The 14,676-nt window shown below is 37.0% G+C and overlaps 1 protein-coding gene across 2 annotated transcripts; it reads right to left on the reverse strand.

Annotated features, from left to right (window-relative positions):
- Positions 1-71: 71 nt before the first annotated feature.
- On the reverse strand, positions 72-7,646 carry comtd1a (catechol-O-methyltransferase domain containing 1a). Of its 2 annotated transcripts, none has more exons than XM_023409062.2 (7): positions 7,494-7,646; positions 5,588-5,712; positions 5,377-5,482; positions 4,692-4,810; positions 3,921-3,975; positions 553-686; positions 72-463 (listed from the first exon to the last, which is right to left on the reverse strand). In XM_023409062.2, exons 2-7 carry the CDS (start codon positions 5,690-5,692, stop codon positions 311-313), a joined length of 672 nt encoding a protein of 223 aa, XP_023264830.1. In that variant the 5' UTR covers positions 5,693-5,712; positions 7,494-7,646; the 3' UTR covers positions 72-310. The 2 variants fall into 2 exon arrangements, with proteins under 2 accessions (XP_023264830.1, XP_023264829.1); XM_023409061.2 differs by lacking the exon at positions 7,494-7,646 and adding an exon at positions 6,982-7,136.
- Between the last annotated feature and the right edge of the window lie 7,030 nt (positions 7,647-14,676).

A 14,676-nucleotide genomic window follows, 5' to 3' on the forward strand; every position in this document is an offset into this window, starting at 1 on the left:
GTGCATAATTAGACAGTTTGAAGAATGGTATGACATTTAATTGGTTAAATAATGATGCACTCAAAAGAAACTGCATGTACAGTTTGTTTTTTAATCAAATCATTTACTTTCAAACACTGCACCTTGTCCTGTAATAAAACTGACATTGAAATTAGTTGAAAATACAGTGTTTCATGATCTTCACATTAACCTCTAGTAACGTGGGCCCAGACAATGCATATGTATGTTACAGCTACCTTAACACACCCCAATACATAGTTGGCTAGTGTTACTTTCCAAAGCCTATAAAGCATTGCACTTATCAGTCACCCTAAAGTTTGATGGCGAGTGTGAGCCCATCTCCCACTGTGAGCATGCTGAGGCTGACACGAGTATCTTTGTGCAGCTTCTTGTTCAGCTTGTCAATGGCCACAGTATCTGCATCATCAGGAGATGGATTCAGCACCTTCCCACCCCACAGCACCTGCAGGAAAAATGTGTTTATAGGATTAGTTTGGAATATCCCACTACTAGAAGTCAAACTTAAATATTTGTCTTGGGTAAAGGCCTTACATTGTCGATAGCAATGATGCCTCCTTTTCTCAACAGCTGCAGAGACTTTTCATAGTAGTTGTCATAGTTAACTTTGTCTGCATCAATGAAGACAAAGTCAAATGTTCCATTCTGGCCAGCAGCAAGGAGATCATCTGAAAAAAAAAAAAAATTATACTTAAGATTGCATCATGTGCTAAAGCTGTTACCAAACATCTGTCTCCTGCCAATAAAAAGAATCCCCACTGCTAGAGGAGAAACACATTTGGAAAGACCCTCTAAGATTCTGAATGCAAATGGAGTAAAATAAGTTCACTTTAAATTATCCATCATTTTAACCCATTATCAAAGAAACTATAAAGATGCAGATTTTTTCCATTTTGATCATGTTTTAAACCTGAAATAGTATCAGTTTTATAGCTGCTGTGTCTCCACAAATGTGTGACAGCAGCTTTAGTGAAGTGATGTTTTTTTTCTGAATATATTAATTTGATTTTTATGTCTTCATGCTGACAAAAGAATTAGTGATTTGAAAATATTATGGCCTCAAGGGGAAAGTATGTCAATATCCAGTTTGAGAGCAGTTTTATGAATCCTTCACCACACTGTCTAACAGTAAAGCAAATGCAAAGGTTTTTCTGTGATGGATGGATGGATGGAGGGATGGATGGATGGATGGATGGATGCTTTATTTATCTGAAGGGATATCCATGAAATCCAGCACTATACAAACAAGGGATAAAAACAAATAAAAACTACAAGATGGACAGATCACTCAGGAGGTAAGAAAAAAAGTGCAGTTTCTCATGTGATATAGGCTGATGTGGTCAAACAATGTGGATAAACAGAGAACAGTTCAAATTTTAAATAGGTAAAATATAATCTCTATGTATATGAAGTATATAGACACCATAATGTAATTAATGACTGATGTAAGATTTAAGATCTGAGACCAAGTAGTGTAAACAGTATACACAATAAACAGGTTTATACATAGCGTTGGTTTAAACATATTTATTCAATTTTTGATATTAAATACTCTGAATTACATTAATTAAATTATTAGTAATAAATTGGTAGGTATACTAGCATTTCTGTATGCTGATTAATAAAGTGAAATAAATAAAATAAAACATGATATAATCTCGAAGATTTATACACCTGACGTCACCAAATGTCATCACGCTCACTCCGCCTTTTAGCATTTCATTCAGTGGAAAAAAAATGTTGGGGACTGGGGGTTATGACTCCCCTGATTAAGACTTGGACCCGCCAAACAGAGGTATAAACAACAAGTCCGGGGATGAAACATTTATATATCCTTCTTACCTGTAATTGTAAATGTTAAAATATATTTCCCATGTTCATGCCTAGAAAAATCTTGTTGTACGATTTCAGCCACCCCTAACGTGGACCATACCATTTCTTAACCTTTACTCCAGGTGAACGTCTCATCTGCCGACCTCACTCCACGGATGTATTGGTAGAGCTTCCACGCCTGACTCAATCAATTCTCTGCAGCTGTGCGTCGCCCGGACATTGTTGGTAAATATGAGTAGCAGTTGCAAACTATCAGTCTTGTTTAATACACTTTACTTTCTTATTTTCAGAGTTTCTGATTTGGATTGTGTCAAGTATCTACGGATGAATGCTAATGTTAGCTAGTTTCTAACTTTTGCCTGAAGTTAAAGTTTAGTTAACTAATGTTAGCTAGCTGATTGCGCACCCTTGAATTTTCAGCGTTGGCCTGGCGTTTCATTGCCAATATAAAATGTATATATTATCGTATTTTAGCAAACACTAGCGCTAAGTCACGAGCAGTAAGACAATTAAGGATTAGCTGTTGTAGAGATACGTTTTGACATCAATATATTATTTCATTTTAATGTGTTTTGTGTCTCTGGCGGTTTATTTTACCTTTTTGACATCAGCTTTTATAAGACGCACCCCCTTTTCACTCAGGGATTCAGGATTTTTTTAATGGTTGGTTTAAAATATTAAAATCTACGTGTGCTGAAGGCTAAATAATTGTATTACCTGTGATAGAAAGTAATTGAGTACATTTACTCTTAGCTAATGCACTTAAGTACAATTTTGAGGTACTTGTATGTTATTTGAGTTTTTCCATTTTATGCTACTTCCACTTCACTACATGTCAGAGGGAAATATTGTACCTTCTACTCCACTACATTTGTTTCACAGTTTTAATTATACAAGCAAGATACCGTAAGGACTGTAACACTTCATTTCACTGACGTACATGTCTGCACTGTACTGGGTTCCCTTTCGCCCCCGAGAAGAAGTTGAGTTGATGTCATTGTGTAATTCACACTCACACCAAAATACTAACATACCTTCTTTGTGTATTCAACTGATTCAGAAAGAATTCACCCATACATTTTTACAGACGTCGAGGGATAAAGCAAAGAGAAGCAAATGGATCTCTATGGAGAGAAAACCAGAATTGAGGTATTAACCCAAACCTTACACACCTTATGTTACATCTTGGTTAAAACCACAAGGTCTGTTGTGTTATTTAGCAACATGGCTTATCTGAATGGCTTTAGCTCAGAGGCAGCTGGGTTTTAACTTTATAATCAAGGAAACCGATTTCAGCGTCAACATTTTATCATCTTAAGTAAAAGTACAAAAGTACTGGACTGTCCTATATTGAGAGGTGTTTCTAATGTTTTGCCAGTACATCACCTCTCATAGTCGAATTAACACCTCTCTGAAAGGTATTATAAATTACTTTCATAAGCTTCATAAAGGAAGAATATTTGGCAGAGCTGTTGTACTGGATTGCATTACATTGTAGAAGTGTACAAATTGGCCAGGGAACTGGAGAAAGCAGCTCATCTGCATAAATTGCTGACAAACTGATCGCATGTCCTTGCTGGTACAACTTGTGCTGGTGCATATATCAGTACATGGTTGCTATGAATTGGCCTCTTAAGTTTGTCATATTATCAGTAATAATCTTTCTGATATCAAAATTAATTGAGATAAGAACATACTTGGTAAAAGAGTTAAACTTTTAGAAATGAATACAGATCTGAGCTGTAGAAACCTGAATTCTATGAACTCAAAAACCTCTATTAAACCTCTGATACAGTGACCTCTTGTGGTCTTTAGATGATATCAACAGGACACAGAAATTGGGTTAGACTGGTTAAAGCTCATAAACCTTAACCCTCTAGCTAAGGCAATGGCAGAGCAACAGCCCCAGAGAGATAAGAGCAGTCGTGGATGTGAAATGCCTTTAATCCCACGAGATGTATTATTTCAGGAAAATTAAGGCACGAGCCTCTTGGAAGACTCTTAACTTTTTCATCAGGAAATTGTAAACCTAAGAACAGTGAGTTAAGAAAACAGATGTTTTACTGTACCTAGAGTCTTCACTGCAGGCTGTAAGCGTAGATCAATTTTTTGCTCGACTCCAGCCTGTTGGAATAAAAGAAAGATACAAGAATATTTAAAAAAGATTTAATTTTATTGATTATTGTGTTAGTGATACACAAGATAATTTTGTGATGGAACATATTAGGCCTTGTGAATCTTTTGTTTATCAGTTTATCTGGTTAGGTAAGTGTAATTGCTCTTTTTATACACTTATGTAAAGTTATTGTTACAGACTCACTCTCCACCTCCTTACACTCGTATTTGAGTCTAATTCATCTCCCAAAAAAAGAGACAAACGCACAACAAAGTTAAAGATGAATTTGACTGATAGCATTATTTAAATTAATTAATTAATTTTTAAAAAAATTTCTGTAGATATTACAATGATATCGTTATTGTGAAATCTTTTGGCCACGATAAATGTGTAGTGAAAATCTGATATTGTGACAGCCCTAGTCAGAATAATTGATTAATTTGGATTGGTAATTGTTTTGTGGCTTGCCGCATCCTTTGGCAGTACAGTCGTTTTTTATGACACAAAAGACTCAGACAGTGAAGTCTGCTCCACATGCAGATGCACAAACTTGCGTCAAACAGAACTCCAGAAGCACATCTATTACCTGTGGTGCATGAAAATCCTCTGCACTGATCATCACTTTGCAGTATGGGAATAATACAGCAGTATTACACATCATATTTCAAACCCCACAACATTAACAGTGTTGTCACAAATAATGAAACCTAAATGTGAGCTGTACCTCTTTCCAGAAGGGTTTTCCAATGTTGGTGTAATCTTCACTGACATCACATGCTATCACAACGCCATCGTCAGGCAAAGACAGTGCGATGTTTAGTGTGTTGTAACCTGTGTATACTCCTGCAAATGAGAAGGCACTAAAGTCAACATGATGGATGACAATAGAAAGGGCAAAATGGACACTTTTAAAGTAACTTGGAATAAGATTGCGTTTTTACACAGGCAGTGGGTTTACAGGCACTTAACTAACTGGGTTGCTGTTAGTTTTTGGAAATAATCTGATTTCTTAAATAACAGGTATATAAAAAAACCTGTTTTATGTGGTTGTGGCAAAAGAATAGAGAAACGTGATTTCCCCAGTTAGATTACTTGTGGAGAAACCAGTTTCTTGGCCATAAAGTATTGCAGAGAGAGCGGTGAGTAAAGGATGTTACTTCAGAACTAAATTATAAAACTGACAAAAACACCAGACCAAATGTAAAGTCAGGGTAGTATAGTAGTATGGTAGTGTATGCTAAACATTACATAACTTATGAAATTTGAACTGTAAGGAAAAATGGTGCATTTTGCCTCACTAATGCACTTATTGTAAAACATGTAAACTATGGTTCTAAATTAAGGTAGAGTAAAAGATTGTGGAGGACTGATGTGCACGCTGGACATGATGTTAAATCTAATACCCTTACCGATCTCTAATGCTTTCTTGGCTTGTATTAGTTTTGCCAGATTTGCCATGAACTGCGACTGCTCACAGGCAACCATCATGATGTTCCAGGAGTCTTCCATTGTCCTCTGAAAGCAACACATGGAAACCAGTTGCATCAGTTTCACAAATTACACTGTGAAACTTGATTAGATCTCATGACAGATTTATTCCAGATACTAAGACATCCTTACCATTCTGAGTTTTGTCAGAACTGGATGCTCCCTCATGGAATGATTGAGGACGTACTGCATCAGTGGGTTGTCTTTTCCCTCGCAGTGACTTTTGGAGATGCTCATTGTGGAAGATTTCTTTTTCCCTGAGGATGAACATGAACAATGAAGCAAATTATATGGATCTTAAGAGCATAATGATGTCATGGGACTTACCATCCAGCTTATACATCTCCCAAGAAATTGAAGTCTGGTCTAGTTAATGTATTTTTTGGTTGAGATAAGATAAAACTTGGAGGATCTCAGTGAGGAAATGCAATTATTGCACCAGCAGCAACAGATACAGATAAAGAAATGAATACTGGAAGTTGTGAGACAATATAGCTTGGTAGCTTGAGGGGTTTAGAATCATCCACATAGACATGTGACATCACTGTCCTTACTTTAGTGGTTTGCATGTGCACCAGATGATTCCAATATTCACCAGATTGCAGCACTAGTGTTTGTACATATCACTTCAGGAACTCTGCACCTGATATTTTGTTTTAAATGTTTCGTAGTTTTGTAATTACCATTTTTAGGGTCAATAAATGCTGGAAAGGGACTTTGTACTGAGTGCCTCTGTACTAGTAAATCTGTGCAATTATGTAAACCCCAGTCAGTGTCTCTGGGCTATGGATCATACGCACATACAGTCATGTGAATACAGTCAATTATCTTTTTCTATCGATAATGCACAGGATTTAACAGCAAACTGCTGTTATGTAATCTAAGCTGATATGTAATCTAAGTTTATATGTAATCTAAGATGATAAAGGCTCAATTGTAGGTCACTTCTGGCAGCATTTATTTGTTTACATAAACCTCTGAAATTTGTTCAAAATCCTTAAAGCTTTTATTTTCTTAATTTATAAAACCACCAAATTGAAGTTCACAGTTCAAAGATGGGCACAATAAAGGTAGTATATTACTGTATCACACCGTCTAGGGGAGAATAATTATTGCCCAATTTCAATTATTAAACTGTTAAAAAAAAAAAAAAATCCAGCGTGCTAGATTTCATACTACACTTAAAAAAACTGTTTACAGAAAAGAGTGAATTAACTGGTTTCCCCATGATCCAGACAACATAAGCCCAGATAGACACTGAAAATCGCTGTACTTTTGGGCTGGATTTCCACTTAAAGACAGCTTTTTTTTTTTTGTATGACGCTACAAATGGTTTCACAGTTATCCTCCTCTCTGCAGGTCCTGTAATACCACCAGATCTACCTTAAACCAGTATATTTGGAGTCCAAAAACTGCTCTCTCACTGCCCTCTACTGATGTAAGTCACCCTACACACACACACTGCTGCTGACAGGTTAACTAGGTGTCCTGGCGACAAAGCTTTACATTAAAGCCTTCGCTCTTACCAAAGAAATAACCGGCGACAAAAACGGCTCCCAGTGTGACGGATCCAACCAGTGCCTCTTTGGAAACATTACGAAAAGACATCACTTTAACGACAACTGTGACCCCACACGATTATATTGATCCCAGCTGAGGCACTTCCTTGTTGGCTGGGGACTAAACCGTAATACCGCGAGTAAAGGCGAAGCTCCGCGATTAGAGCAGTATGATCAGCATTGGAGACTTTGTGGTGCGTTTACGTCAGTACAGTGTGAGTTTAAGAGTCTGGATACTTCTATCATGTGACTGCCTTTGTGTTTAGCAGCGACACTTCGAGGAAAATGTAAAACAAGCAATACAGCTACTCCAAAATTACCATACACACGGAAAATGGGTCATGAAATACATACATGATAAACCAAATGAACTGGACAGATTCCTCCAAAATATGAAAAATATGTTAACGAGCTAAGACCTGACTTCCGAAATGAAACCCACCTGTACCTATAAACCGTTACACGACAAAACAACTCACCTCAAAGTTGCGTCTAGAGGATCGTCTGTTTGGTCTGAGAGCGACTGAGTGAATTCCTGCTTAAACCAACGTTAAAAAATTCGGTTAGTCAGTGAGGGTCATATGATCTGCTGCAGCTCTTATGATAGGACTATAAACGGACGCCCACTATAAGGACCCACTGCTCCGTGCAAAATGCATGTCACTTTTCATTAGAGGATGTCAGGAAATATTACAAATCAAGATGCAGTTTTTCATTCTTGCTGACTATGAAAAAGCGGCTGAACCTCTGGCTGCTAAAAAAAAAAAAAGGATGAATCTAAACTTCATAGCTGAGAATGTCGGAAACTAATCTGCAGGAGGGCGTTTAGGAACATTTCAGCAATCAATACATAAATCCTGACACTTGAGGTTCTGTGTGATTTTCGTTTAATCAACATATCATATATCATCACAATTACATTCATTTATTTTGGTTTTAATTGTGAAGATCTATTAAACTGGAGTTTAGATTTCAGAGGTGTGTGTGTGTGTGTGTGTGTGTGTGTGTGTGTGTGTGTGTGTGTGTGTGTGTGTGTTTTGTCCTAGGCTACATCTGGGAACAAATTTCAGACTAAAGAGCAGTTAATTGGACACTGCTTGTTCATCTAGGGACAAAAGCAGTGTTCCCAATAGGGAGAGATCATATTCATGGTTCAGTGGTTAAGGTTTGGCTTATGTTGGGGTTAGGCAAGTAATGGTTTTGAATAGGGTATATCCAGGAAATTAATGTAAGTTTACTTAATGTCCCCAAAGGTGACTTATAACAACGTGTGTGCTGCTGAATGATTTCTATCTCAGACTGGTATCATTACTCAGGATGCAACGCTTTGTTTGAAAATATGCTGATTAGCTGCAACAGTAAAACTGGCAACTGGTTTTAATGTTGTGTCTGATCAGTGTACTTACAGTTAAAAATGTGAAAATGTAGGCTTTATAAATAGCTCCCGTGTTAGTTAGTTCCCGTGTGCTAAGATGAAGCTGCTGTGAGATACAACATGTAGTAAGACTTTGCCAAAGATGTCAGTCAAGTGAGAGATGGAAGACTCTGCCGAATGCACAGATATAAAATATTTGTTTGTGGTGTCAAAAATGTTGGAAGTTACAATAAGTTAAAATGTCCCTTTTATATATTTATATAACTTCTATAAATTTCTCCTCTGCATGTTTCACTTGTTATTGTTATTACTTTATTTACTACCAGTAGCTACACTATAACTAATATGTACTTATATTTCTGCCACCATATTATGTAACTTATGTAACTACTCAATAATACTCATAGTACATATTACAATACAATGCACTACTCATTCTGTTCAAACTATTACTACTGTTATTGATTGTGCTGGATCCCCTATTAGGTATATCAGACATGCAGTGTTGTATTATATGTAATTTCAGCTCAGTCCTTTTATTTCCAATACAGCTACTGCAAAAATACACTGAACAAAAATTTAAATGCAACACTTTTGTTTTTGCTCCCATTTATCAGGCATTGACGTTTTAGATCAGAAATTCTTTGATTGTGCAAATAAACTGTTGCAGCAGCTGTCCAGGAGGCTGGTGTCAGACGATCTTACAGGTGAGGGAGCCACATGCGGAGGTCCCGGGTTGGCATGGTTACATGTGGTCCGCGGTTGTTAGGCTGGTTGGATGTACTGCCTAATTTTCAGAAATTACATTGGAGACATCTTATTGTAGTGAAATGACTATTCATTTCACAGGCAACAACTCTGGTGGACTGGTGGACATTCTGCATGTCATTGCACTCTCCCTCAAAATGTGTATCATCTGTGGCATTGTGTTATGTGATAAAACTAGGCATTTTAAAGTTGCCTTTTATTGTGACCAGCCCAATGCACACCTGTGCAATAAATATGGTTTGTAATCAACATCTTGATATGCCACACTCGTCAGGTGGATGAATTATCTTTGCAAAGGAGAGATGCTCACTATCAAGGATTTAAACACATTTGTGATCAAAATTTTAGAGAAATATGCCCTCTGTGTGTATAGAAGAAATCTTAGATCATTTATTTCAACTCTTGAAAAATTAGAAAGCAAAAAAACTAAAGTGCGGCACTTATATTTTTGTTCAATATAGCAATCAATACAGCAATCACTCAAGCTGCCCCTTTTCGCCTATTTTCCCTCGTCCTCTTTCCTTTGTCCTGTGCAGAAGCATGAATGCCTCTTGTTGCTGATTGGCTGGAATAGTGTTGTGTCTGGGTCGAAGCCAATGTGTTTCTTGCCCATTTACAGAACCAAGGCTTTGTAGCAACAACACTGGATTCTTTTGGGTACACAAACAGAACGGACAGCTAGCAGACCATTAAGAAATATTCACTGAATTTGACAAGAAGTATTTTGGATTAGAATCATTCACTTCACCTTTAACTGACAGGAAACCAAACAATTTGATTTTAATAATAAGAATGTGTAAAGTAAAAAACCTTCACTGTATCTACTAGTTAGGATTAGAGAAGAACCGTTGTCATATATCAGGAATGGATCATATGGAGGATCTTTTAATCAAAAAAGAATAAGTATGATAAATACGTATAGACATATGTGGGTTATATATGAGGCTGTTCCTTCCTGTATTAATAAAAACAAATGACATGCACAATAAAAAAATAAAAAAAAAGACATGTAATATATGCATCCATACAGAGAGGGGCAGTGTTGTCATGGTAATGAAGCTCACCTATACTGCTGCTAGACATTTTTGTTTTGTCTGGAGTAAATAATACTGATGAATTGGAGAAAATAGTTTTTGTTGGTGCAAGCGTTCAGTGTATGGGTGACAAATATGTCACAGAACAAACTGTTTTGAGTCCAGTATCAGGGTGGAGAAAAAGCAGCATGACACCAAGCTCCCTGTAAATTAGAGACCATGTGATTGGGTGACACCTTCTGTGTGTTGATCTGTTGCTTGCATGAATGCGTTGTATCACATTATATGTAACTACAGTGCTGGGATAAGTCAGTGAAACACTGAACTTTTCTCTTATGTTTTTAATTTAATGCAGGTTTAAGGGTAAAATCTTGACACACAAAAAAATAATACTTTTAGATATTTTATGCATATTATGATGATTATTTGACAAACAAAATATAACAACAGAACTGCTAAAATTGTAGCGAAGTATAAACTTGGTGTGGCTGCAGACCCAATGACAAAGCAGAATTAGATGTTTATTTGTGCTAGACAAACAATATTGCCATATATTGGTGAAAATATGTATTGAAATGGTATTATGAGTGGTGAAGAAATGTCAAAGCTGGTGACTTGTAGACAAACATTCCTTAAAATGCATTAATCATCTTAAAATTTTTGGAACCACATAAATCTCTTAAATGAATGCCTCAAACTTCCTATAATTTGCATAATTAGAGGTCAGTCCACCTAAATAAACTTTAAATGATCAAAATCTTTAATCATTATAATTAGAGCAGACAGAACAGCATTAATAAATCTATACTTTGTTATACCTTTTTAAATGTATGCTATTCATATTTCACCTTAATCCTGCTATAAAAAGTTTAAAGGCTTTAATTAAATGTATAACACTGAGGGTTTCCAGTGCAGGTAAAGTACTGTAGCGGAAACAACCTCAGTCTCTGTTGGGTTAATGTACTTTTATACTTTATTTTCTTACCTTCAATGTAGTGAATATAGGAATACACATATAGAAATGTCCACTAGAGGGGATTAATGAGCATCAACATGACTCTTTTTTTGAGTACTGCTTAACAAAGATCAGTAGTTTACAGAAATATTTCTGAGCAATGACATAGAAACTGTATCAGATACAAACAATGGCAACAATTCCAGTGCATATGAGGGCCAGTTGTTCCTGTTTGAAAATAAAAGTGTGCAGGGAATAGTGTCTCTTCTCACAGAGAACAAGATTTGGACAAATGGCTGTTTTCTAAATTACACCTCCCTTCACCTGCTCTACCCGTTGGATAACTTGCTCACTGATGCTCCGTCTGCTCACCGATCTTCAGGTTCCCAGGCAGCCCTGGCTGCTTGCCTGCTGCTGGCGGTTACTGACAGAGTCTGGACAGCAGGGGAGGACAGAGTATTCCTCCAGGGGGTTGGGACACTTACAGCTGGGCTTGTGAGGTGTGGGGCTTGCCTCGGGGTAAGCCTCTTGTGTGAGTAAACACCATAATAATCCAGTAGAGAGACACACTCCCCGGGTCGGGGAATTTTCTGGTATGCCAGGACAATGTCTGACTCTGTGTCTGATGATTGAATTTTATAGGCCGGCTTGACTCAAGTCTACTGTCTGTGAGAAGAAGTTTTTTATGGTGTCCCACACTGAGATGATTAATGTTCTCTGAAATGTGTAGGCCCCCTTTGTATATGATGAGTCAGTTTTTATCACAGATTATAGGAAACTTTATGAGCATTTCAAAGCAATTGTTGAGATTCAAGTGACCCACTGTATCAATCATTTTATTACTTGGCAAACACGCCCTACAAATTTTAAACGAGAGCTGAACTCTGCCCGTCAGACTTTTCTGCTCTCCTAGACAATGACATGTCATGTAAGTCTGCTCCTCTCAACTCTCGAATTTGACTTTGGCAGCAGTCTTTCTCTTTGACTGACAGATGAGCGAGCGATACGACTCCATCAAAAAGTGCAGCCTGACAGTTTGATTTGACAGCCCTCTTCAAACCAAATATACTCCTTGTTCCTGGCACTACATCAACTTGACAAGAAGAAAAGTGGTAAAAAAAAAAAAAAAGAAAGGAAGATATCTATGCAGAATAACAGGACAAATGTGCATATATGCAAAGTGTTAGCCAGTAATTCTTCCCATCATGCTTTTATCTTTTTCAGGCTGCTATGCAACACTTATGCCTGACAGACAAATAATTATAACCGTATAAAATGTCAACAATAACAAACAATTTGCCTGATAATCAGACTGAATTGCCATTTTAGTTTCACTTCATTTGCTGAGCCTGACATCATGTTCACATTAGCCGATTTTAGGGGAGGGGAGTACATTTTGTCATATTTTGTGTCTCATGTCCGCCCAGTGTCATTCTCTGTAAAGCAGAAGCTGCGGTTGTAGTTGCTAATAGCAGTTACCTCGTGTTTTTCAAGATGATGCAGATTTGCGAGTTGTTAATGTTTTAGGTCCATTAATACATCCTGTAAAGCTCCATTCTTGTTTAAGCCTACAAAGTTTTGATTGGTCAATTGCTTCTTCAACCATTGAAGACGGCCATCAGCAACGTATTTTAGCACATCGGAAATGTATGAAGCTATTCAGAGTAGCAATTGGTCAATTAATGAATATGCCATCGACAGAAAATCAATCATCAACTATTTGAATATTCAATTTATAAGCAAACGTAGCAAAGATATCTTGGTTGTGAATATTTTCTGGTATTCTTTGTCCTCTATGGCAGTAATCTGACTATCTTGGGGCTTTGGACATTTTGATATATTTATTTGGAATGTACCAACTTGTTTATTGGAATTCGATTAATCAACACAATAAATGATAGATTACTTGACAATTAAAATAATAATTTGTTAACTTTATTATCAACATTTTGTCCACGAATAAATTAGCCTCAATATTTAGATAAAAAAAGATTCAAAACAACTTAACTTAGATATATAGACTATATATAAGACTTTGTTATCGCGATGCATGATAGTGCTAGATATTAATGTACATACCAAAGAACTTTTAAAACCTAAGGCCTATGGGTAAACATGACCCTCTATAGCCATTAAACAACATCTTTTGTCAATTATTCATCAATATGAAATGTTTTTTGCCATTAGCAGGGAACCTACATGTAGTTGCGATCAAGTCACTAAATATTCTTGTACTTGCGCTGTCATCACTCGAGTGTGTAGGTCCTCATCATTGTGATATGCCTACACTCTGCTCTCCCATTTAGCTAATAAAACGCATAGACCTAAATGATTCATGGCAACCATTTACATAATTCATAATTAAATCATAACCCGATGGCTCGGAATTTATTAATAGTGAAAATGCATGTGCCGCCATCGTGATATACTAATTAATATCTTTAGTTATCATTGGCACATTGCTCACTCGGCTGGGGTCTGGTTATCGGGCAGGAATAATGCAATGCAACAACAAATTATCTATGCATTTAAGTGGGAATTTCTTGGAGTGATGGCCACAATATGCATTTGCCTTAAGAACTTAATGGGGAATCTGTTTTATCGGAGATGTCACATGTTCTGGCTAATCATTTTGAACACTGTAAAGATTAGGGCTAATGCATTTCCCTCCTTTAGCTCCAGCGTATGACTGCAGGGCGTCTCTAATCGCAATGTACACTTTTCCCACAGTCCACGAAAACATATGCCACACACGCTCTCAGTAACACACTTTATCTGTAGACAAAGGAAAGAGAACTGTAAACAGCATCCCTCTTAAAGCAGATAGATTTCTTGATTAATCACTAAAGTGCTTGTTGTGCTGGAATGTCAAGTCAAGTAACTGACATGAAATTAATCAACACCAATTTTTAATATCAATAAATTGTCTGTTATTTTTCATGCAAAAATACCAAGCATTTGCTGGTTCACACCAGCTGCGAAACCTGTCAACACGTTGACATTCCAACCTATAAGTACTAAGTAGTCATTATTACATTGTTAGATAAATACTCAGTATTCATGAGTCGGACCACACTCATCTTCGATCTCGGCCTTCATTTTGATCTCAACTACACACCTGTGACGTTTTGTGTCTTCATCTTGCAAAAAATCTGACAAAAATCTGTCCACCGGCAGACCTCAAGTTGGTTGCATTGCAGCCTGTAACAACAATAGATTGCCTGTGTTTTGTAAAAAAACAGGAGGCTGATATGACCTCATAATGTTATCCCACTGCTTTCAAAAACACTCAGGTCAGGCTAATGAACTCATGTCACCAAGCACCTTTCCCCCTTCTCTTTATGAGCTCAATGTATTCTTAGTTTAGACAGTTAATTCAGAACTGAGCATCCACTAACTCTCCCCACCAGTGGACAAACAAAGGGGTCCTCTTCACTAATGGTCCCTGAGGCTTCACCACTATCTATTGATCTGCTGTCACCCAATTTCTCCGTGACTTATGCCCTGCTTAATTCCCATTACTGTGCACA

Source organism: Seriola lalandi, unplaced genomic scaffold (genome assembly GCF_002814215.2).
Source record: "Seriola lalandi dorsalis isolate HSWRI2012SDOR001 ecotype SW California unplaced genomic scaffold, Sedor1 jcf7180002054383, whole genome shotgun sequence".
Lineage (NCBI taxonomy): Eukaryota > Metazoa > Chordata > Actinopteri > Carangiformes > Carangidae > Seriola > Seriola lalandi.